Below are 24,318 nucleotides of genomic sequence, written 5' to 3' on the forward strand. Positions count from 1 at the left end.
CAAGGGATCTGGTGTGCTGAGTTCCAGGGGCTGCAATTGAGTGAGCCACCGCGCTGGTCACAGGAGCCTCAAATTGCCTCCTGGCTCAGAGCCCACTGATTAAGCATTTTGCAAGACTGGCTCTCAGGCTCAGTAACAACTTGTGAAGTGTTATGTCCTGGACTCACCCCTCTTATTGCTTGCCAGAGTCATCCAGGGAGCTGTGAGGGCCTCCGGGAGATCGGCCTACCTGTGTACGTGCCCGAAGCCCAGAATAAAAGGCAGCAGCACATCTGAAAGCAAAGTTGGGTAAGTCCTGCCCCATCCTTCTATTTGCTTAGCTTTCCACCTAGGTTTGTAATTGTGGCTGTTGGCCTCTGGAGAGACCCAGGTGTTCTCTTTAGCCTAATGAGTAATTTAAGAAGGGGCCTGCAAGCCTGGATATTCCCAACTGTGGGTGGGACTCACTAATATACGGTGGGGCCTTAGATTCCCTTTTTGAAGTTATCAGCAAGGCCAGGGTAATGAGTTAATTATTCTCTTGCCAACTTATCTTCAGGACATAGTTGAAGGAGAGGTGGAGGGAGTATGAGAAAACTGGCAAAGTGTTTTCTAATCACATTAGCAAAATAACTTGCTCTTCAGCCAGGTTATAGAGGGGTGATGTTTTACTTCTGTCTCCCTCTTTATTATAGTGATCATTCTCTCTCCTGCTCCCTGGGCCCATATGCTGGCCCATTCCTTGTCTTGGGAGCTGCCTTTCCCCCTTCTCCTTAGGGTGCCTTTGGCCCGCTCTTTCTCACCTCTCCATCACCCTCTGTCCTTTTCTGTCTGTTCTCCTCCTAGGGAGAAGCAGCATGGGCAGGTGATCCACGGTTAGAGCTGGGTTTCCTCCTAGGATGGCAGCCCCGTGCAGGAAAAGAGCAAGAGGTTGATGTTTTGCTCTCTTCCCACGATATCTTTTTCTACTTCCCTCATCTCTCCCCATTCCTGGACCTAATAGTCTTTTTCCCTGCATGGGCTTCAAGATGCTTCAAGCTCAACTTCACAGGGGAAAGAAAAAAGTCTTGGGTAAAGGAGAAAGAAAAAAGGCAGAAAGTTAACAAGCCTTTTGTAGGACAGGGGCCATCTGATCTAAATTCTTTGTATCTTCTCTAGTTCTTAGCACAGTGCCTAACTCATAGTTAGTACTAATGAGCATAACTAATGAGCTGGCTACAGAAATGGGAGAGAAGAAAGGGGGAGGCAAAGGTCTGGTGTGGGAAAAGGAAATGGAAAAATTCATAAATCCCATCAATTGATTTGATTAAGTCAATCCTGGTTGCTTCTCTTGGTTTTGGAGTACTACAATATGGACAATTAGATAGGACCTAGAAACTCAAGTACATCAAACTAGAACTTGACAAGCAATAACGGCTTAAACAGGTTTTGCTTCTTTTCATGGATTTTTTTCTAAACCTTTCAGTCATTGGTAAAGGGCTGGATAGAATTTTTAGTTGATTATGATCAAAACCCTCAGGGCCTCTCTTTTTTATATGGTAGTCAGAAATTCGGTTTCTGACAGACTTGCATTTTTTTTTTCTATAGGTTTGCACAAGTCTCCCTAAAAACCCTCTTCATTTTTCTGAAGGAATATGACACTTTCCTACACCGACCCTTTGGGGAGCTTTAGTATGTACATGGATGTTCCCAATGACATCCCAGCCACAAGATTCCTCTCACTCAGCTCTTCAGTCTTCCTGCACCATCCCACCTCACCTACACATCAATGTACTAGCTCTCATCATCATCATCATCAATCGTATTTATTGAGCGCTTACTATGTACAGAGCACTGTACTAAGCGCTTGGGAAGTACAAGTTGGCAACGTATAGAGACAGTCCCTACCCAACAGTGGGTTCACAGTCTAAAAGGGGGAGACAGAGAACAAAACCAAACATACAAACAAAATAAAATAAATAGAATAGATATGTACAAGTAAAATAAATAGAGTAACAAGTAATAAATAGAGTCTTCATTGAGACGGTCCCTACCCAACAACGGGCTCACAGTATAGAAGACTCATCCCGGCTCCGCCCCTTGTCAGCTGTGTGACTTTGGGCAAGTCACTTCACTTCTCTGGGCCTCAGCTATCTCATCTGTGAAATGGGGATGAAGACTGTGAGTCCCACGTGGGACAACCTGATGACCTTGTATCTCCCCCAGCGCTTAGAACAGTGCTTGGCACATAGTAAGCGCTTAACAAATACCAACATTATTATTATTATTAGACCCCACAACCTCTGACACCCAAGCCTATGCTCTTTGATGATGATGATAATGGCATTTATTAAGCGCTTACTATGTATAAAGCACTGTTCTAAGCGCTGGGGAGGATACAAGGTGATCAGGTTGTCCCACGCGGGGCTCACAGTCTTAATTCCCGTTTTACAGTTGAGAGAGCTGAGGCTCAGAGAAGTTAAGTGACTTGACCAAGGTCACACAGCAGACATGTGGCAGGGCCAGGATTCGAACCCATGACCGCTGACTCCAAAGCCCGGGCTCTTTCCACTGAGCCACGCTGAGTTGCAGGCAACTTTAGTACTTTCAATAAAAATCATATCATGAAAAACACACTCCTTGCTGCTGGTTGACATAGTAGTATTATTTCTAGCAAGCATTAATGTCGTTTTGTCCATGCTGGGGTATTCAGTTAGGCGCCACTTAAAGCCAGTAGGTTATAATCTTTAATGTTTTGATGAAATTATTGTATCCTACAAGTAGACCTGAAAAGGCCCAAGTCCAGGATCCTGCTGGCCACTGCCACCAGCTAGTTCCTGATCTGGGAGAGGGGAGAGCTGAACCGAGTAATACCTCCTTGCCAAAACCAAACCCAGGTCTGTGCCATATTATCTTTGAGGTCACAACAAGGGGGATAGGAAGAGCAAAGAACTGCCCATTTCTTCCATTCATTCATTCTCAACTGTACAATTAAGAGACACAGTCTTACTCGGCCCCACAAATGGACAAATACACACAAAGCCCAAGAAAACCATATGGAGATGTGGAAAAGCCCACCCTGGCATACGTGAAACCAGAGCACATGGAGAAACATTCAGATCCATAAAGGCTACGCACAGACACACACATACCTAAAACTTTTTGTTTGCATTAGTAAAGAAGTTGTTTATTGGGGCTTAAAATGCTGCTCTGCCTATTCACAGAATTAAAATTTAAGAAACCCTTAAGAGGAACGGGTTGGGTGGGGAGGGCAAAGGCAAGAGGAAAGGTTGAGGCATTGGAGAGAAGTCATTTGGAGGGAGACTAGAGAATGAATAGCTCTGCTCACATGTAAATGGAGCTCTGATAGTGGGCTAGGGGAGAAACAACAACTGCACGGCTTTTTAAAGGCTTTGAGTGATGCTCCCTGCCTTCTAGCTTAGCCTTCAGGAGGTGGGAAATGCAGAAACAATACATTAGCATTTTTTGCATGTGAATGCCCTGCATTCCTGGGACAGGAGGGAATGGGGGAAGGGAGTAAGAGGAGAGCCACTCTCTCTATTCAAAATCCGGGACCACACAAATAGCACCTAAAAGCAAAGGTTGGTTTCTTGTGAGCAGGGAAACAACGGGCTAAATTTGAAGGTCTACCTCAGTGTTGATTTTCAAATAAGAATTTAAATAATCTTAAAGGTGAAAAGGATTAGGCCAAGTGACTAGTTTCTAAATTTAAGAGGTCTTGATCCTAGAGAGAAGTTGTCAACTACCAGAGTGTCCTGCGCCAGATGTCCCCTGAGGCTCTTGGTGAAAAGCCTAGTACCATACGGATTTTGGGTCTGGGTGTGAGACTTTACTACTCTTGGGCCACTGATCTCCCAATGACTAATTATTATTAGTAGTATTTGTTAAGCATTTTCTATGTGCTGAGCACTGTACTAAGCACTGTGGTAGATACAAGATAATCAAGTCAGACACATGGAGCTCAGAGTCTAGGTAGGAGGAAAAACAGGTACTTACTTTCCTTTTTAAAGATGAGGGAACCGAGGGCCAATGAAGTGACTTGTCCAAGGTCACAAAGCAGTGCTACTGAGCAGGCCCTACTGAGAGCTCACCTCCTCCAGGAGGCCTTCCCAGACTAAGCCCCTTCCTTCCTCTTCCCCTCGTCCCCCCTCCATCCCCCCCATCTTACCTCCTTCCCTTCCCCACAGTACCTGTATATATGTATATATGTTTGTACATATTTATTACTCTATTTTACTTGTGCATATCTATTCTATTTATTTTATTTTGTTAGTATGTTTGGTTTCGTTCTCTGTCTCCCCCTTTTAGACTGTGAGCCCACTGTTGGGTAGGGACTGTCTCTATATGCTGCCAATTTGTACTTCCCAAGCGCTTAGTACAGTGCTCTGCACACAGTAAGCGCTCAATGAATACGATTGATGATGATGATGATGAAGTGCTGGATCCGGGATTAGAACCCAGGTCCCCACTCCCAGGCCCGTCCTCTTTCCACTAGGCCTCCTCACTGCTGCCAACGAATCCAGTAACAGGAAAACGGCGAGAGAGTGACGGAGATAGATCCGGAGACCACAGGAGAGGTGTTTGGAAAGGGTGAAAGAGATACCCACAGATCCGGCAGGATCTCAAACCAACCTACTTTCTGTGCCTTGTTCTTGTCTCCCTCGCCGCTGACCTCTTGACCTCCCTATGCCTTTCCTGCTGCCTGGAATTCCCTCCTTTTTCACATCTGGCACACACTGCCTTATTAAAGGCATACCTCCTTTTCTTCCCCCCTCGCCACTCCAGCAATTTCGGACCCCCTAAACTCTTGGGGAACTCTCCCCCACCTCCTCCTCCCTGTTACCGCTTATGTACACATCACATGTAAACTCTGTTGCTTTCCCTTACCTATTACTTGTGTCTCTTTTCTAGCCAGTGTGAGTTCCAGGAGGGTAAGCAGGGATTGTGTCCCTTAATCCTACAGTTGAGAAGCAGCGTGCCCTAGTGGAAAGAGCATGGGCCCGGGAGCCAAAAGGCTTCTAATTCTGGCTCTGCCACATCATCCATTCATTCGTATTTATTGAGCACTTACTGTGTGCACAGCACTGTAGTAAGCATGTGGGAGAGTACAAAACAACAATAAGCAGCCATTCCCTGCCTACAGTGAGCTTACAGTCTAGGGGAGGGGGGAGACAGGCATCCCCCTCTCCATCCCCCGCATCTTACCTCCTTCCCTTCCCCACAGCACCTGTATATATGTATATATGTTTGTACATATTTATTACTCTATTTTACTTGTACCTATCTATTCTATTTATTTTATTTTGGTAGTATGTTTGGGTTTGTTCTCTGTCTCCCCCTTCTAGACTGTGAGCCCACTCTTGGGTAGGGACTGTCTCTATATGTTGCCAGCTTGTACTTCCCAAGCGCTTAGTACAGTGCTCTGCACACAGTAAGTGCTCAATAAATACGATTGATTAATATAAATCCTAGACTGTGAACCTGTTGTTGGGTAGGGACCGTCTCTATGTTGCCAACTTGTACTTCCCAAGCCCTTAGCACAGTGCTCTGCACACAGTAAATGCTCAATAAATACGATTGACTGAATAAATAAATTACATGTGTTGCATAATTACTGTGGGGCTGGGAGGAGGGGAGAACAAAGGAAGCAAGTCAGGGCGATGCAGAAGGGAGTGAGAGGAGAGGGAAAGGGAGGCTTAGTCAGAGAAGGCTTCCTGGAGACGTGCCTTCGATATTCAACCGTATTATTGAGCGCTTACTGAGTGCAGAGTACTGTACTGAGCGCTTGGGAAGTACAAGTTGGCAACATATAGAGACGGTCCCTACCCAACAATGGGCTCACACTCTAGAAACGGGCTCACAGTCTAGAAGTGGCTTGTCTGTCAGATTTGAGGGAGGGTGTTCTAGGCCAGAGGCAGGACATGGGCAAGGGGGCGGTGGCAAAATAGGCGAAATGGAGGCACAGGGAGAAGGTGAGCATCAGAGGAGTGAAGTTGCAGGCTGGTTTAGGAGAGTAATGAGGTGAGGTAGGAGGGAGGGCAAGGGGATGGAGTCCTTTAAAGCTACAATGGTGAGGCGTTTTTGTTTGATGCGAAGGTGGATGGACAACCACTGGAGTTTTCTTGAGGAGTGGGGTGATAGGTCGTGCACGTTTTGCAGAAGAATGATCCTGTCTGCTGTGTTACTCTAGGCAAGTCACTTAAACTTCTCTGTGCCTCAGTTACCTCATCTGTAAAATCTGGATTAAGGTCGTGAACTCCAAACGGGACATGGACCATGTCCAACCAGATTAGCTTGTGTCTATCTCAGCACTTAGTACAATACTATAAAAAAAAGACTGCACAGAATTAGCACTCAAACACAAATGGAATTGATTAATGTCAATAATAGTATTGATTGGAGTAAGCTCCTGAGGGGGCAGGGAATGCGCCTTCCAATTCTGTTAATAATGATAATACTAATACCAATTACTATTTTTATGGTACTTGCTATGCACTGTGACAAGCACTGTTCTGAGTGCTGGGGTAAATACAAGTTAATCAGGTTGGACACAGTCCCTGTCCCATATGGGGCACACACTCTTAATCCCCATTTTACAGACAAGGTGAGGCCCAGAGAAATTAAGTGACTTGCCCAAGGTCGCACGGCAGATATGTGGCGGAGCCAGGATTAGAACCTAGGTCCTTTAGACTCCCAAGCCCATGCTTTTATCCATTAAGCCATGCAGCTTTTCTGTTGTTTGTACTCTCCTAGGTGCTTAGAATAGTGCTCTCTCTGCACCAAGTGCTCAAAATATCAGTGCTGGACTAGAGAATCTGACCTACCAGGGCAAGTGAGCCCACTGTTGGGTAGGGACTGTCTCTATATGTTGCCAGCTTCTACTTCCCAAGCGCTTAGTACAGTGCTCTGCACACAGTAAGCGCTCAATAAATATGATTGACTGATTGATTGATTGAAGTGCAGGCAGGTGTGCTCAGGCTGGGGCAGCCTTAGGAGGGAAAAGTTCAAAAAAAAGTTCAAAGTTCAAAAAGTGGCAGCCTTCTGCCACTCCATGTGATTTTAGGCTCAAAACCAGGGCAGTAAAATTAGACACAATCCCTGCCCTCATGAAGTTTAAAAACCTAGCTAAAAGCTAAACTCTTCAGTTCGCCCAGCAGGGAGCATGAAATGAGGGCAGAGCCTTCAGTACATAGCCCAGGGGATTAAATGACCTCAATTTGAATATAATCTATCATTTACTGTAGAAGGCCCAGCAGACTCATTCAATACCAAAACATTTTTCCTGTGACTTTCAATTTAAAATAAATTATGGTTAACAGTTTAGATTCCAAACAATTCATGACCGTAAAATAGATACCCAGCCTAAATCTTCTTTAATATCTATTTGAACAGAAACTACCTTACGAAATTAAGACACGGTTTAGTTTTACAGCAGCCCATCTTAGTCCTTTCCATATCCATCATCCTAAATTGCATCCTGTAAGGCACCAAATACTTCATAATTTACTCATTTCACTTGTCACACCTCTTAGTCCCATTTTAAGATTACTAATTTAGCTGTCAATGAATTTTAAAGCTGTGTTTTTTTTCCATAGAAGTGGTTAACTATCTAGCTTAGGTTGCTCTCACTGAAACAGGTTCATTCTTTTTTGTTTAATCATTTGAATTAACAAAACAAATGAATTTAAGAGCAAAAACAAATGCCTTTAAAGGACTTTTGACCAATTAATATACTGAGCCTGGGGTAATTCTTAACACATATACATACACATACCCCATATTCAAGCGAATTACCTACTAAGGACATTTTCATAGAGTAAAATAGTTTAACTCTTTATCAGACCTCTTTTACTCACTGCACCAGATCCAGGGAGTATGAATTTGCCAACGGTAAGGATATGGTATCGCAGCGATAATTCCTGCGTTCACAGTAGATGGTCAGGAGATAGGTGGTATTCTTCTTGGATAGGTTTGTTCACCACAGGGGTAGTGGCAGCATGCACTAAGAATTCAGATGAAGTCATGGTTACTAGAAGGGAAAGTCAGAAAATGTTCTAAGGCACATCCCTATAATTACTCCTTCAAACCACCTTTGGGACTACTTTGAGAGACAAAGCATTAAGCTGGAGGAGGGGAGAGCGTGGATTTTTTTATGTTCTGCACTAACGAGCCAAGAAGTAGGAAAAAGTCACAGGTGCAGTCAAGGGAATAGTGGTTCACAGACCTTTACATTTTTAAAACTTGGGTAATACTACTGGGAAGAAGAAGATACCTGTAAGTGAGTCTGACAGAGAAAGCACAAAATGCAGCCCTGGCTGTCAGCAGTGAGTGTTTCCTTTCTCTTTTCTTGCAGTCACCTTGACAACAGACCTCATCATCCCCCCAGCCTGTCTGGTTTGATTTCAGCTTTATGCTTTTCTACAACTGGGTGAGTTTTTGGCCAAAAAGCACCAATAACCAAGGCTACATCCTAAGGGGTGCTCTAGAGAGGGGATACAAATCGGGAGTAACAGTTTGAAAACAGCTCAACTACAGAATGTGTCCACCAACTCTGTCACACTGTAATAATAATGATGGTATTTGTTAAGCACTTATACTACGTGCCAGGCACTGTTCTAAGCGCCAACTCTTCCAAGCACTTAGTAGAGTGCTCTGCACACAGTAAGTACTCAATAAATAGAATTGATGGACTGAAACCTCTTATGGTGAATAATTTGTCTTGCAAAAAATAGTCAGTGACAACTGACCCTAGGGAAAAAGCCCACAAAACGAGTGCACCCCAATATCTTTTATTCAGTTTGCCACAGACCAGCTGGAAAAAATGGCAAAATCCCATCAGGTGTTGGGTAGCAGCAGTTCTCCACAAAACATAGTGTCATTTCCTTTGCACAGTAGTAAAAGCTGGCATCTGGATGGGCTGGATGGGGTGGACGGGCTGAAATACTGGTTTCTTTCGCATTTCAGCAAGCGTTTTCACTGCAGGGAGAAGCTGATTCCTTTTGATGATCTGCAAGGCCAGTGGTGTATTACCTGTAAAATAATTTCTGGTTAAAATGTGCATAGCAGCATATAGTTTTCAGAATAAAATGCAGTCCGCTTCCAGACCCACCCCATTAGATAATAGGATGCAGAGACCAAGAGATAATCCTCCCTGCACACTCAGCATTAAGCAGGCTAGGTTTGATAAGAATAACCATATTTAAAGGAGCTTTGAAGGTAATTTTAAAAAATCATTAATCGGCCCCATTCCGATTTTCCAATGGCCCCCACCCCTTCTCTCCTTCCTACCTATCTTCACCACCTTCTGTTCCCCCAAAGGCAGCAAACACTGTCAGGAGAGGCAGAAGCTATTAGAATTGTCAAACTCACTGCTTTATTTTACTAGGCCCTTTCCTGACTGATTTTAAACCCTAAGATACAGCTGGATGACTGGTTTGCAGAAGAGGAACTGGATTTACAGAAAAAGCTTTAGTTCATTCAGAAGGGTGAAAGATTAAAAGCATCTACTGTTCCCAGTCAACATGTTACCCTTTTACGGTTTTAAAAAGACAATCCAAAATCGAAGTTATACGATATTTTCTTCCTAACTGAAAAGGTATAACATTATAACCTACAAACAAAAAAGCTAAGCAGCATAAACTCTTTGGCCTTCACGTTGGGATACTGCAGTCTGTGTCTGCTTAAACCAGAAAGGATTCTGCTTCCCTCTTTTAAAACAGTGACCGGGACGCTCACTGGGCTGTCTTTAATTCAATCTGGTTTACAGGCTGGGATACAACTAAAATAACCACCTTAGAATTACTTAACACATTTTTCAATCCTTGTGTTATCTGGTTAGATATTATACATAGATAGAATATTAGTGTTCTTAAAAATAAGTTCTGCTACAGCCAAATATGCTTTTCGGGACCAAAGACAATAGCTTAGCATTGCTGAGAGATGTTAAATCAATCAAGCAATAATATTTGAGTGCCTGGGTCCAGAGTACAGAATTAGTATACGCTACCTGTGCCATCAAGGGGCTTACATTCTTGAAGTTAATTAAATCCTCTCTTCACACCACAGATGACTTCCACCACTCTCAAGCCTACAATCTTGGTACTATCATTGTAGGCTCCCCAGATTTAGTCTCTTGCCAAATCCTGTTTCTTCCTCTACAACATTTCCAGACTCCAGTGCTTCCTCCTCATCAACACCCTCTTCGCCAAACTCTCTGCCTTCAGTCTCTCCCTTCTTGCTCTGCTGCTCAGATTATTTTTCTAAAATGCCATTCTTCCCATGTATCATCACTCCTCAAAAACACCCAATAATTGTGTATTCCTCTCCACAAGACAGGGATCATGTCTACTAAATGTACTGAACTTTCCCACGCACTTAATTCTGTTTAAAAATAATATTGTCTGATGGTTATCAGAAAAAAAGGGGGGCAGGAAAAGGAATGGCAAAAAGAAAATGAAAGTCATTAAAATTGGTTAAGGAGAAAAATGGCTAGTGTCATGTAAATAGAAAAACAAATAGGAACAGAAAGGAGAAAGTAAATGGGAAGGGTCCAGGCAATCTGAACCCAAAAGGCATAGAGAGGGAAGGAGAAAGATGGTGCAGTGCTTTTAATGTGCATTCTGTAGTTACCATTCTGTAGTTCAAGATACACAGCCAGAAGGATAGCCTCAGGTGGAATCTCTTTGGGATGGATCATTGAAGCCGCCTTTTCTCAAAACAAACAAAAACAGAAGTTACTACAATCGTAAAAATGACTGGCTCAATCTAAGTAGTGCTAAAAGTACATATCTGATATCTGGGCCAAACGAGTAAACTTTTATTAAAAAATGGAAGCCCCATTTGTCCTTGGTCTCATTTATTGGCATATCCAAGACCTGACAATTCCTTGATTGCCTTTGCCAATTCAGGGGATTCCTTCCCAAAGAAAGCCTTCCTGCTCGAGAAATTCCTTTTCAGAACTCAGTTACCTGGATGAATGATGAATTAACACTTCACTAATTTCCCTACCATTTTCATTCTCACTGTTTCTTAACCTTCCTGTTTCTCATTCCCCTAGTTCCGGCATTCATGTCTACGTCTATTTGTTCCTTTACAAAAGGTGAAATTCTTTATATAAAGAATTAATTGTGATTTGTGTCAGCAGTGTAAGCCTCATTTCCTCTGTACAACCACATCAATAGTCATTTTCTTAGGGCAAGAAACCATTCAGGCCAAGCAAGTTAGGGAACTGGCAGATCTATGTTCCGCTTGCACTTGCATCCAGTCAGAATCCTTCTTATGTCGCCATACCTTAGTTACATTTTTGTAAACAAATGAACATAAGTAATGGATTGAAAATGGCCATTTCTGGCACTTGGCAGCTGGCACCAAACCTTACGAAATTTTGGCAAACACTCCCGCCGTTTAACTGGCAGACCAAGTGAATCTTTGAATTTAGGGCCTTGTGTCAAAACCTCATATGAAAAATGCACCTTCAGGTAATCTAACATTTCTCTATATATTTATTCCTAGATGCCACCCTTGACCCCATGACTTTCCTGCTACAAGAGGTGATGAGCCAAAAGATCCAGTTTTCTGCAGAAACTCAAAGCTTTCAGGTTAATATCCTCTAGGCCAAGACATTCTCAATAAATTTGAAAAAGCTCAAAATAAAAATTTTATAGTATAACACATGAACTCTTGTAATGACTCTGAAAATCAAGACTGTTGATACTCAATGAAAAACAGTATTTAAGACAGTGGTATCAAACCCTTTTAAGATCTCTTCCTCCACCCCAACCAAAAGTACGGTCAGGCGAAAAGGTGGCCAGCATCCCCTTGCCACTAGGCCATCCCACAAGGCAAGTGGCATTTTCAAATAGAGAAAAAATGATCTGCCATTTCCCTAATCCAATACACTGCAGCCATAACTTGAGGTTTGGGGAATAAGATCTCTTTCTTTCTCCCATGGTAGGGTCTAGATTCTCTTCTTTGGGGTTGGAATACCCCTCTCCCCTGGCCATTAGGTCAAAAATCGTATCCCAGTGCTTCCTTCTCCTCTCTGACTGGGCAGATAATTTTTCCACCAATTCTTGTCCAGGGTATGTTGTTGCAGGGTCTGAGGAGAGAAGCTAGCTCAAGGTAGCTTCATCCTCTAATCTGGAGTGCGGGGGATAAAAACAGCTCCTGCTCTCTAACTCAGAGCATGAAGACGAAGAAGACCCCTGTCCTGCTTATGATCTTGGAATGGGACAGTTGAGGCAGGAGGAAGAGATCCCACATCCTTTCCTGGATGAGAAAATGAGTTGTGAGAAGCAGCGTGGCTTAGTGGATAGAGCACAGGCCTGGGAGTCTAATCCCAGCTCCACCACACGTCTGCTGTGTGACCTTGGGCAAGTCACTTAACTTCTCTGTGCCTTAGTTACCTCATCTGTAAAATGGGGATAAGAGTGAGAGCTCCATGTGGGACAGGGACTGCCCCACCTGATTTGCTTGTATCTACCCCAGTGCTTTGAAAAGTGTTTGGCACATGGTAAATGCTTGACAAGTACCATAACAATTATTATTATTAGTTGAGGTTTACGATGGCTCAAGGGAAAAAAAATGCGAATGTTGCCGAAGACCCTTTTTAACTTAGTTGAAAATGTCTTTTGGCACACCAGTCCTGAATTCTCTCTTCAACTGCTCCCAACCTTGTTCAGCTTAAGAGAGAGTGGCTTAAATTGTACCAGGTTTCAGCTCCAATGCTTCTGTGCTGGCAGATCCTCGCTCCAGCACCCCTGGGAGGGCCAATCTGTGTTGTGTGTCCACAGGGTTGCATTGGTGTCTGCCTGAGCCCTGGAACCACAAGTCTACCAAAACAATGGTGCCTTACCTGACCTCAAACCCAGCTTCTAATTCTACCTCCATCTGTTGTCCTGAACATGTCCATTGCCATCATCTGCTCCTGTGTTTTGATCAAATCATGGCCAAGGCCCAAATGCAAACCCTCAACCCAAAATGAAGCAAGACAAATAGCAGATGTGTCTTTCGCTCTCCTTAAAGCCTTTGGCTACCAAGATTGGAGAGCTAGGGCAGTAAGGGATCACCAGAGAACTGAAAGGGAGGGAGAGGGAAACTTTTTTTTATTCTTAAGAGATGCAAGAGTCTACAGCAAGGGAAGAGTGAACTAAACATAGACTAGCCTCAGTCCAAACTGGTCTCTCCCCCTTCAAAATTCTGCCCTCTCCCAGGTTAGATGTCCAGTGGGTACCTGGATGACCAGTTTAAGAAGTACTCAAGGCAAACCTGGCATTATGTTGCCAATTTGTACTTCCCAAGCGCTTAGTACAGTGCTCTGCACATAGTAAGCGCTCAATAAATATGATTGATGATGATCAGTCAACTCATGGAGAGCTGCCTTCCTTGCTCCTAGGATTCTCACCACAATATGGCTGTCGCAACAAGAAGCTAGTTAGTACTGAGAATGGTTTATCAATTCCATTACATCACCCTAATTGATGCTAAATAAAATATTTTTGACTGATGACCATTTTTTTAAGCAGAGGACATGTTCTTCGATTCTCTTCTAATATGCTGATGTAACACAGATAAAAGTCAGATCCAAATTAAAATAAATTGTTGGGCTTTTCAACCACGCTACTGATTAGATTCCCAATATCAGGAAAATTAAAGTGTAACTGCAAGGGGAAGGTATATAAAAATGAAGAGAAAACAACAGTTGAACCGCTATAAAGCAGGATTTTCTTTAAGGAAACCAAGAAAGATATCTAACTCACCTGGTGGAGACACTTGCGAGCCTTTTCGTATTCACTTCTCAAACAATAAGCACTCCCAAGATTAAACAACATCATTGTTCGTGCAGAAGTGACAGAACTTGGGTAGCATTGAGGGGTTTGCTTGCCAGCTTAAAAATATAACATATTGATATTATTTGAAAAACAAAACAAAAAAAGCCCACATCATTTAGCAACCTTAAGCTCTTAACATGATTTACAAACCGGTATTAGTTCTAGAGTTGAAAACGAGGAATTCTGAACAGAAGCCTCAATCCCCCGTTCTCTTTTAAGTATTCTTTTCTGTGGCTACGTATGTACCTTGAACTCCGAACCACTTCTCCTATAGGCACAGCACAGTGGTGATTTTACTTTTATTTTGGGTATTTGGCTGCATAGTGTTTTACCATTTCATCACGCCTAATGCGTCTGTCTTCAGTCCCTTCTTCCCACTTACAGTCTTACATTCTGAGCCCCCAGGGACCATGTTCAATTTCCCGCTGTGTATTCTCTCCAGCACTCAGTACAGTGCTTTGCACCTAGTAAACACTTAAATACATTCCATTACTATTCCTCCCCAAGCCCAGTGCTTACTATGGATTTACAAACTTCTTACTTACAAGACTCCATGGCTTCATTTTCCCCTTTGTCAGATCCTGGAAAGACAAGAAAAACTGTGCTGAGGAAGCCCGTAGATCACCTCTTCAGAATAGCAAAGCATGCATTAAAACTACTTTGGACAGCAGCAGATTAAAGTTACAGTTTCAGTTGTTCAGCGACTATCTTTTGGGAGCGGGAATACTAATTTGACAATGATAAAATCGGTTTTCTAAATTTTTATTTAAGATTGCTGGTTTGTTGGATGAAAACAGCCATTAATTCCAATGAGAGCATTGTGTCATAAGAAATATACGCTGTTTAAGTTAAACAGCCTTTTTCTAAATTTAGACAAAATGATAAAGTAATTACTAATTCTGAATCACTTTATCAGTGTTTAAAAATCTACTTATCAGCAAATAATGACAAAAATGTGTCCTCAAAAACCCCAATGAAGCACTCTCGTTCCATACTGCTGCCTTAAATTTCTACACATCAGTTACAGCAGTAAAGCAGCAGAAATTATAACCATTTCTAATCAAGTGTGCACTCACTAACCTTGATCCTGCTCGTTTGAAGAGATTCCGAGAGAGACATCTGTGACGTTCTCAGGGTTCAAGTGAGTAATGGCGTCGGAGATTCTGTCTAGAGAGATGAGAGCTTCTGCAGCATATAAGTGGCCCAGAAACCTACAACAATGAAACAGTTGTGAATCCCAAATGTCAAAGTGGTTCATCATACACTCCCTGACCCACTTTTTAAACTAAAATTTAAATAAGGAAACATACTGAGGGAAGGAGAAGATGGGTCTTCAAGATCAATTAAAACTACAGAAGACTCCTGATATTAATGTAGTATTCAAAATCAGTAGAAAACAATGGTATTTATTGAGCACTTACTGTGTGAAGAACACTGTTCTGTTTGAGATGTACAGTAATAATCATAATGATGGTATTTGTTAAGCACTTACTATGTGCAAAGCACTGTTCTAAGCACTGGGGGGATACAAGATGATCAGGTTGTCCCACATGGGGTTCACAGTCTTAATCCCCATTTTACAGATGAGGTAACTGAGGCACAGAGAAGTGAAGTGACTTGCCCAAAGTCACACAGCTGACAATTGGCAGAGCTGGGATTTGAACCCATGACCTCTGACTCCAAAGCCCGGGCTCTTTCCAGCTTTCCACTGAGCCACGCTGCTTCTCTACAGTACAATGGAGTTGGGTAGATATGTACTCTGCTCACAAGGAGCTTAGAATCTACAAGGGAGACCATCATTAAGGATTAGGGAAAGGGGAACAGAGAGGTTTATCAGACTATTTACATAAGTATTTTGAGGCTGGGGTAGTATCAAGGTGCTTAAGGGGTAGCACAGCCAAGTATAGAGTTGATGTAGAGGGGAGGGCAGATTGAGGAAATAAAAGGCTTAGTCTGAACATATAATCAGTCCTTTCTGAAATGCAGTCCTTCAAATCCCTTAAGGAATAATATGAACAACAATATTAATATGCCAGATGCAGCATTTCTTGAATCGGGAGGCAAGGGCATGGAATACTGCTTCTACGAGAAGCAGCGTGGCTTAGTGGAAAGAGCCCGGGCTTTGGAGTCAGAGGATGTGGATTTCATCCCATCTCTGCCAATTGTCTGCTGTGTGACCATGGGCAAGCCACATAATCAATCAATCCTATTTATTGAGCGCTTACTTTGTGCAGAGCACTGTACTAAGCGCTTGGGAAGTACAAGTTGGCAACATATAGAGACAGTCCCTACCCAGCAGTGGGCTCACAGTCTAAAAGGGGGAGACAGAGAACAAAACCAAACATACTAACAAAATAAAATAAATAGGATAGATATGTACAAATAAAATAGAGTAATAAATATGTACAAACATATATACATATATACAGTATAACATAACTTCTCTGTGCCTCAGTTACTTCATCTGTAAAATGGGAATTAAAACTGTGAACCCCACGTGGGCAACCTCATTACCCTCTATCTACTCCAGGACAACCTCATTACCCTGTATCTACCCAGTGCTTAGGAAAGTGCTTAACACATAGTAAGTGCTTAACAAATACGATAATTATTATTATTATGACACAAATAGATATCATATGCTCTACTGATCTGTGTATGTAAACATTTCCGGTTTGGAATAATGCATAGCCAGCATTACTGAGAAGCAGCGTGTCCTAGAGGAAAGAGAACAGGTCTAGAAGTCAGAGGACCTGGGTTTTAATCCCAGCTCTTCCACTTACTTGTCTGTTGTGTGATCTTGGGCAGGCCACTTAACTTTTCCATACCTCAGTTACCTCCTTTGTAAAACGGTGGTCAAGACTGTGAGCCCCATGTGGAACATGGATCATGTCCAACCTCATTAGTTGGTATCTACCCCAATGTTTAGTACAATGCCAGACACATAGTAAGCATTTAACAAATACCATTAAAAAAAAAGAAGTCCTTTATTCAAGTCTCAGAGAAGGAAACAAATGATCAAACATCATCATCATCATCAATCGTATTTATTGAGCGCTTACTGTGTGCAGAGCACTGTACTAAGCGCTTGGGAAGTACAAGTTGGCAACATAAAGAGACAGTCCCTACCCAACAGTGGGCTCACAGACTTGCAAACAGTGGAAAGAGCACGGGCTTTGGAGTCAGAAGTCATAGGTTCAAATCTCGGCTCCGCCAATTGTCAGCTGTGTGACTTTGGGCAAGTCACTTAACTTCTCTGTGCCTCAGTTACCTCATCTGTAAAATGGGGATTAAGATTGTGAGCCCCATGAGGGACAACCTGATCACCTTGTAACCCCCCAGAGCTTAGAACAGTGCTTTGCACATAGTAAGAGCTTAATAAATGCCACTATAATTGTTATTATTATTAACTGGGAATAACAAAACAAAATTTGGCTTAGTTGGCTCATTCGCCAAAGGAACATATTCAATTTTATTGTTAATCGACATTTTAATTTATCAGAACAACCCTTGGTTTGAATGACTGAAGTTGGATCATTAGCTTTCTACTGTTCACCTGAACATGGGTAGCTCCTCAGACTCGGGTGGCTCTGGGAATACATATAACTTCCCTAGAAATTTCTTGCCCTACTCCCGAGGGGGGCTAAAGAGGTAGTTTCCTAGAAATTCAGACAAATGGCCTTAACCAGACAAGTGTGGGTTTCATTTGAAATTTTTGGGGAAGCAGCATGGCCTAGTGAAAAGAGCACAAGCCTGGGAGCCAGAGAACCAAGTTTCTAATCCACCTTTGCCAATACTGTGTGACCTGGGGCCAATCTCTTCTTTGGGCCTCAGTTTACTCATCTCTAAAAAGGGGATTCAATACCTGATTTTCCTCCTACTTAGCCTTGAGCCTCATATGGGACAGGAACTGTGTCCAACCTGATCATCTTGAATCTACCCCAGTGCTTAGTACAGTGCTGGGCACATAGTTAAGTGCTTGACAAATACAACAATTATTATTATCCAAGAAAAAAAGGCTCAGTGCCTTGGGATGGATGCTCACTTTACTATTTATGAGAAAATTTTAATTTTCTATCTACACAATGATAAGAATCATGTGGGTGGGGGGAAGAGAGGAGAGATAGAGGGGAAAAAAATTACTACCACAGGCATCTTAACTCCTGAAAGAACGGGGGAAACCATGGGAGAAAGGGTCAAATTTAAACAATGGTGACTCCCATCATACTTATTACCAAGACCTGCCTCACACCTGAATATGTGTCACAGCTAAACAAATGGGGAATTTAGGCCTCTTGGTATTTACTGAGCAGTATGGCAGGGGCACGAAATCAGCTTCAATCCACAACGTATGTAAAAAAAAAAAGATGACAGTTGTGCATGAAGGGGACAGAGGATTGAAAAAACACCGCTCATATTTTCTAGACTTTTATTTAATAAATTAGGTGACTTAGATGCAGGTTAAATCCCAACACATGGTGGGATGGAAGGGGACCTAAGGAGAGGGCCTCTTTGAAGGGGGTTGATTCGAGTTTCAATATCCCCTAGCACTCAGTGCAATATAATGCTGGGCCAACAATAAATAAAATATGCACATGATGAGGTGTTTGTAAATTGAATATTTGATCAGAAGCAACAGTTTACTTGATTTCGGGGTCTCTATCCCCCTGGCATGAGTTAAATGGGTAATCTCAACCCAGAAGCTGTATCTCCAATGGTGATTTATTTTTAAAGGTCAGCTATCCACCCATTCCTGATTAATCTCTCCATTCCCCAACATATATCCACCCCCAACTGCCACTTTACCATCATCGGAGCCCTTGGGTAATCTTTCTCCAAAGCACTCTTGCACATATCTTTAGACCTTATTGTAGTTTATTTTAGTGCATCTCTCCACTAGATTGTAAACTTCTTAAGGGCAGGGATTATAACAGTAAGGCATTGTGGATAGAGAACGAGCCCGGGAGTCAGAAGGTCATGAGTTCTAATCCTGGCTTCAACATTTGCCTGCTATGTGACCTTGGGCAAGTCACTTAACTTTTCTGTGCCTCAGTTACCTCATCTGTAAAATGGGGATTGAGACGGTGAGCCCCACATGGGACAAGGCACTGTGTCCAATCCAATTTGCTTGTATCCACCCCAGTGCCTACTAACAGTGTCTGGCACACAGTAAGTGCTAAACAAATATCATAATTTTTTATTATTATTACTAATTCTATTCCACATCTCCCAAGTATCTAATCTCCTATGTTACACAGATTAGGTGCTCAATAAATACTACGGATTGATTTGAAGCTCTTGAATATGGAGCAAAAACAAATACGAATGGCTACTCAACAACAGAAACATTTTTATGTTCAAAAGAATCAGTTCCTGTCCCTAAACAAATAGCTTGTTTGTTTAGGATTAACACATCCATAAAAACTACTTATGCAATATTATTTCAAAATATGACATTCCATGAGTTTAACAGCAGTTGAGATGTATGGATTAACACATCCATAAGAACTACTTATGCAATATTATTTCAAAATATGACATTCCATGAGTTTAACAGCAGTTGAGATGTGTGCATTCTCAAGGGATGAACAATCCAAATTCTTCACCCCTCTTTAGAAGTCATCATAAGACTTCAGAGTCCCACAAAGGAACAACCAGAACCGGCTCAGACTTACTTAAGAGATCCTGACAGTTTTGGCTGCTGAAGAAGTTTATCTGCGTGATTCAAAGCCATAAGGTTATCACCGAGGGCCAGAGCAACGTATGCACTGCAGGCGAGGATGGAGCACCTAGAACAACAGGAAAGGGAAGAACAACGGAAAAAAACTCATATTGAATATATTTAAGCATTAAGATTCCATGGTAGATATGAAAATAAGAAATTTCACAAAGAAAAGCAACTTCCTTATTTCCATCCACCGTGGTAGCCTTTAAAAAAAATTAATGGTATTTGTTAAGCACTTACTACGTGCCAGGTGCTGTATTAAGTACTGGGGTAGATACAAGCTAATCAGGTTGGACACAGTCCATGTCCCACACGGAACTCACAGTCTTAATCCCCATTTTACAGATGAAGTAACTGACGGCCAGAGAAGTTAAGTGACTTCCCCGAGGTCACACAGCAGACAAGTGGCAGAGCCAGCATTAGAACCCATGACCTTAGGACTCTCAGGCCCATGCTCTCAGCCACGCTGCTTCTCAGCCTGAGAAACATGTCTCATTTCTTCATTCATTCATTCAGTGGTATTTATTGTGTGCTTACTATGTGCAAAGCGCTGTACTAAGCATTTGGGAGATTACAATAACAACGGACACATTCCCGTCCATAATGAGCTCACATTCTACAGGGGGAGACAGACAATGAAAACAAATATTCTTTGATTTTATAAAATAAAAAACTGAATGGCATGGTAAATTTTTAACTAAAAATTTATGTCCTTAAATTGGAAAAAGTTAAAACCTCGGTTTATATCCTAGTCTATATTCTAATTACTATATGCCCTGTATAACAAAAGAGACCCCTGTTAAGTCTATTCCTAACTTTAGGTAGGCTACTTTAATGTGAGCTCCTTTGCCACAAACGTAATATTTTGAAAGGATTTGCAGGATGAACACAGGATCTGAGACAACAAAGGATCTTAAGTTATATACTTACAAATTCCAAATCACATATTTATTCAGAATACTTAAATCATAATTTGAAACAAAGAATATTGCTGAATATCTTTCTCCAGACTGCATTTAAAATCAAGGTACTTAAATCAATCTCTGAACTATAAATAGAAAATGTAACGTAGAATTTTCTCAAATCCCACCGTTATGCTTATAGACGCATGCTTTCATTTGTAATCACAAACTGAACAACACGTTTGCATTTTAGCCAATAAAAATACGAGCTGTAGGTCATTGTATTTATATTCCAAACAGGTTTATGCAGCATGAAATTATTTAACAAAGAATGTTCTTGGCTAGTCACTGTCAGTTTGATACGATACTATGAATATTTCTTTTGTCTACTGAAATCCAGGATTGTCCTTAAGAGTTTATTTATTTCTCACTATATTATTCTTCAAGGACAAAAGACCTGAAATGATTTACTGAACACTAGACCACACTTTCCAAATCTTTGAATAAGAGTCCAGCATGAGGTCAAGTTTTTGCAGCTCACCATTTTTTTCCTTTAACCCAACTGCTGCACTTTGGAGGATTTTTCCACTTCATAAATCAGTTACATCAAACAGAGGCGGTTCCCACCTTTCTTACTGGGGGGCTTCTTGCTGAGAACACAAGCTTTTTTTGCCTCCTTCAGGGAGGTAAAGTGAATGCTCTTGGACAGGTCTCATGTTAAGCATGCTGTGAGAAACCTACATTGGGCTTTCCTGACAGTAGGTGGGCTATTACAGCTGCAACTGTCAAGCTCATTTTTGGTCCAAAAGTCAGTCATGTAATTTGTGGCAGGACCTAGGTTTCCTTTATTCCTGTCTCACAGGAGGCCCACATGTTAATTATGGGCAAACAGGAAAAGAGCCTTTCTTCTCTCTCCAGTCCACCCTACCAAGATGTCACATCTCAACACTGGCAAATGGATAAAGTTATTTTTCTCTTCTATCTGAAAACACTGGAACCCTGTACAAAAACAAAGACACCACAAATGGCTAACATTCTTGTGTGCTCAGAGAAAGAACTACACTTAATGAGGTGCCAGTTTTTCATAAAGAGCCACATGGACACTCTCACGGTGATCTGCACATTGCGTGTGCCCCTCGCCAACCTTCATTCCTCCTCCCCGCTTCCCTTCCCGCCCCCTCTCATCCCTTAGAAGTGGAATAGGAAGGAATTCCCCACTTGCGTCCAATCAGTTCAATTTTTGCAGCTTGGGTAACCCTCCATATTCACTACACATAAAGCTCTGCTTAAACCTCTAGGAAGAAATTCTATGTTTTGACTGTTGATGCTTAAAATGTAGCCCTCCAATTCCCCCCTCCGCCCCACCATTACATTCTTGAGTCATTGTTCAATCTGTTTTACCAAACACTCAACAGATCTGACAGTTCATCAGAGTGGAAGAACTGAATCACAAGGGAAAAGATAAACTTGTTTCTTTCCCTTTTCCAGATGAGAGTTTTGACAAACTCCACAGGCTCCCTTCACACGCTGGAAAGATCTAGTCCCTTGAAACTTCTATGATTCTAGAACATGTGCTTACACTAGAAAAGGAAAAATGTTTTTTTTTCCCAAACTGCCAACTTAAAGCACATGATGTGAGAGACTGTGCAGTGAGATTTGTCAACTCACATACCCTGTGAGTTTACTAAACCTAAACCAGACATCTGAATTAGCTTAATCCATGTTAAAAGAGGCTAACGGGTAAGTCCAGCCACTCAAAATTTATGAAGGGAAATGAGAACAATAAACTATAGCACAATTCTTCTTAAGCAGCAAATGGGCACCCTAACCTGCCTGCATACAATGCTGTTTAAGGAATGGGCTGGAAAAGATCTAAAGCAAATAGTTATTCCTCCAAACCCAGAATACTGTCTATGATTTTCAAGTAAAATATTTTAAAAACTCTGATGTAGTTACAGTTTATTCATCAGTAGTTACAGTCAGAAAAGAGTTAGCAACACCCTCCACTAATTTTATCTCAAAACTAACGAGATGAAATATACCCAGGTTAAGCCTAATTGGACATTAGAAGGGCAAAGATTATCTCCAGACTAAATAAAATGGCTCATTTTCTTCCATATCCTGCACAAAAAGCCAGCAGTACTATCATAATTAATATAGGTCTTTTGACTTTAGTCGAACAGAATAATTTTAGAATGTGGAGCAATAAAAGCGTATTAAGAAAGCAGGTGTTGGAGACAGGAAAAACATCCACAATATAATTACCCCAATACGATGGATCACACAGCCTACTCTCGGATAGTTTTAGCCCTTCCTTACCCCATAGTAGTCCTGCAGAAGATCCAGGTGCAATTTGGATCGGGTAGGAGATGGGCTCCTATAAATCAGCCTAAGAAAGGATTCCTCAAAAGCTCCCCCAGAATCTGCCTCTGCTATCCCAATTTGGGGCAAGAAGCAGGACCATTTTAGGGGGATGGGATTATAGCTGAAATTGCAGAATAATAAGGCAACGGTAGCAAAAAGAACAAGGGATTCGATCACTAGTCAAATTAGGTACTAACTCTTATTGCCTAATAGGATCTATTGTAAAGAGGCAAATAGTTCCAATAGTTCACCAATAATATTGGTGAAGCAGCATGGCTTAGTAAAAAAGCAGTGGTGGAAATCAGGGGACCTGGATTCTAGTCCCAGCTCCACCACTTGCCTGCTGTGTGATCTTGGGCAAGTCACTTAACTTCTCTGTGTTTTGGTTTCCTCATCAGTAAAATGGTGGTAAAATACCTGTCACCCTCCCCAAAACACACACTCACACTCTCTCTCAATGGGACAAGGACTGGGTCTGATTGGGTTATCATATCAAATATGTTGCCAACTTGTACTTCCCAAGCACTTAGTACAGTGCTCTACACACAGTAAGCGCTCAATAAATACAACGGAATGAATTGAATGAAAATACCACAGTATAATAATAATAATGTTGGTATTTGTTAAGCGCTTACTATGTGCAAAGCACTGTTCTAAGTGCTGGGGGGATACAAGGTGATCAGGTTGTCCCACGTGGGGCTCACAGTCTTAATCCCCATTTTACAGATGAGGGAACTGAGGCACAGAGAAGTGAAGTGACTTGCCCAAAGTCACACAGCAGACATGTGGCGGAGCCAGGATTAAGCACATAGTGCTTTAAAAATACCATCAACTCATTACTCATCATCATCATCATCATTATCGGTATTTATTGAGCACTTTCTGTGAGCAGGGCATTATACTAAGCACTTGGGAAAGTTCAATACAACGGAGTAAACACGTTCCCTACCCACAAAGACCTTACGGTCTAAAGGGAATGATAGACATTATTAATAATGATGATAGTAAAAAATAATGATGGTATTTGTTAAGTGCTTATTACGTGCCAAGCACAGTTCTAAGCACTGGGGTGGATACAAGATAATCACGTTGTCCCACATGGGGCTCACGATCTTAATCTCCATTTTACAGATGAGGTAACTGAGGCACGAAGAAGTTGAGTGACTTGCCCAAAGTCACACAGCTGACAAGTGGCGGAGCAGAGATTAGAACCCATGACTTCTGACTCCCAAGCCCATGCTCCTTCCACTAAACCAGGCTGTTTCTATAGAGAATCAAATGGAATCAGTCATTCATTCAATCGTATTTATTGAGCGCTTACTGTGTGCAGAGCACTGTACTAAGCGCTTGGGAAGTACAAGTCGGCAACATATAGAGACGGTCCCTACCCAACAACGGGCTCACAGTCTAGAAGAGGGAGACAGACAACAAAACAAACCGTGTAGACAGGTGTCAAAATCGTCAGAACAAATGGAATTGAAGCTATATGCATATCATTAACAAAATGTTACTTTCAATT

At 41.9% G+C, this 24,318-nt stretch overlaps 1 protein-coding gene and 1 long non-coding RNA gene across 3 annotated transcripts in view; one reads left to right on the forward strand and one right to left on the reverse strand.

The window, feature by feature from the left end:
- Positions 1 to 203: 203 nt before the first annotated feature.
- LOC119948549 lies at positions 204 to 11,591 on the forward strand. The gene is made up of 3 exons (XR_005456943.1): positions 204 to 288; positions 8,333 to 8,407; positions 11,491 to 11,591. It is a non-coding gene; the product is annotated as an uncharacterized LOC119948549 (long non-coding RNA).
- Positions 8,753 to 24,318, reverse strand: part of CNOT10 (CCR4-NOT transcription complex subunit 10) — a 68,520-nt gene continuing 52,954 nt past the window's right edge. For both annotated transcript variants that reach the window (XM_038770148.1, XM_038770147.1), the window contains exons 14-19: positions 19,484 to 19,597; positions 14,889 to 15,019; positions 14,354 to 14,389; positions 13,737 to 13,864; positions 10,609 to 10,684; positions 8,753 to 9,009 (exon numbers count right to left, since the gene is read on the reverse strand). In XM_038770148.1, the coding sequence (XP_038626076.1) occupies positions 8,855 to 9,009; positions 10,609 to 10,684; positions 13,737 to 13,864; positions 14,354 to 14,389; positions 14,889 to 15,019; positions 19,484 to 19,597 (640 nt within the window). In that variant the 3' untranslated portion in view covers positions 8,753 to 8,854. The remainder of the gene's footprint in view (positions 9,010 to 10,608; positions 10,685 to 13,736; positions 13,865 to 14,353; positions 14,390 to 14,888; positions 15,020 to 19,483; positions 19,598 to 24,318) is intronic.

The sequence above is a fragment of the Tachyglossus aculeatus genome, chromosome 2 (assembly GCF_015852505.1).
Source record: "Tachyglossus aculeatus isolate mTacAcu1 chromosome 2, mTacAcu1.pri, whole genome shotgun sequence".
Classification (NCBI taxonomy): domain Eukaryota; kingdom Metazoa; phylum Chordata; class Mammalia; order Monotremata; family Tachyglossidae; genus Tachyglossus; species Tachyglossus aculeatus.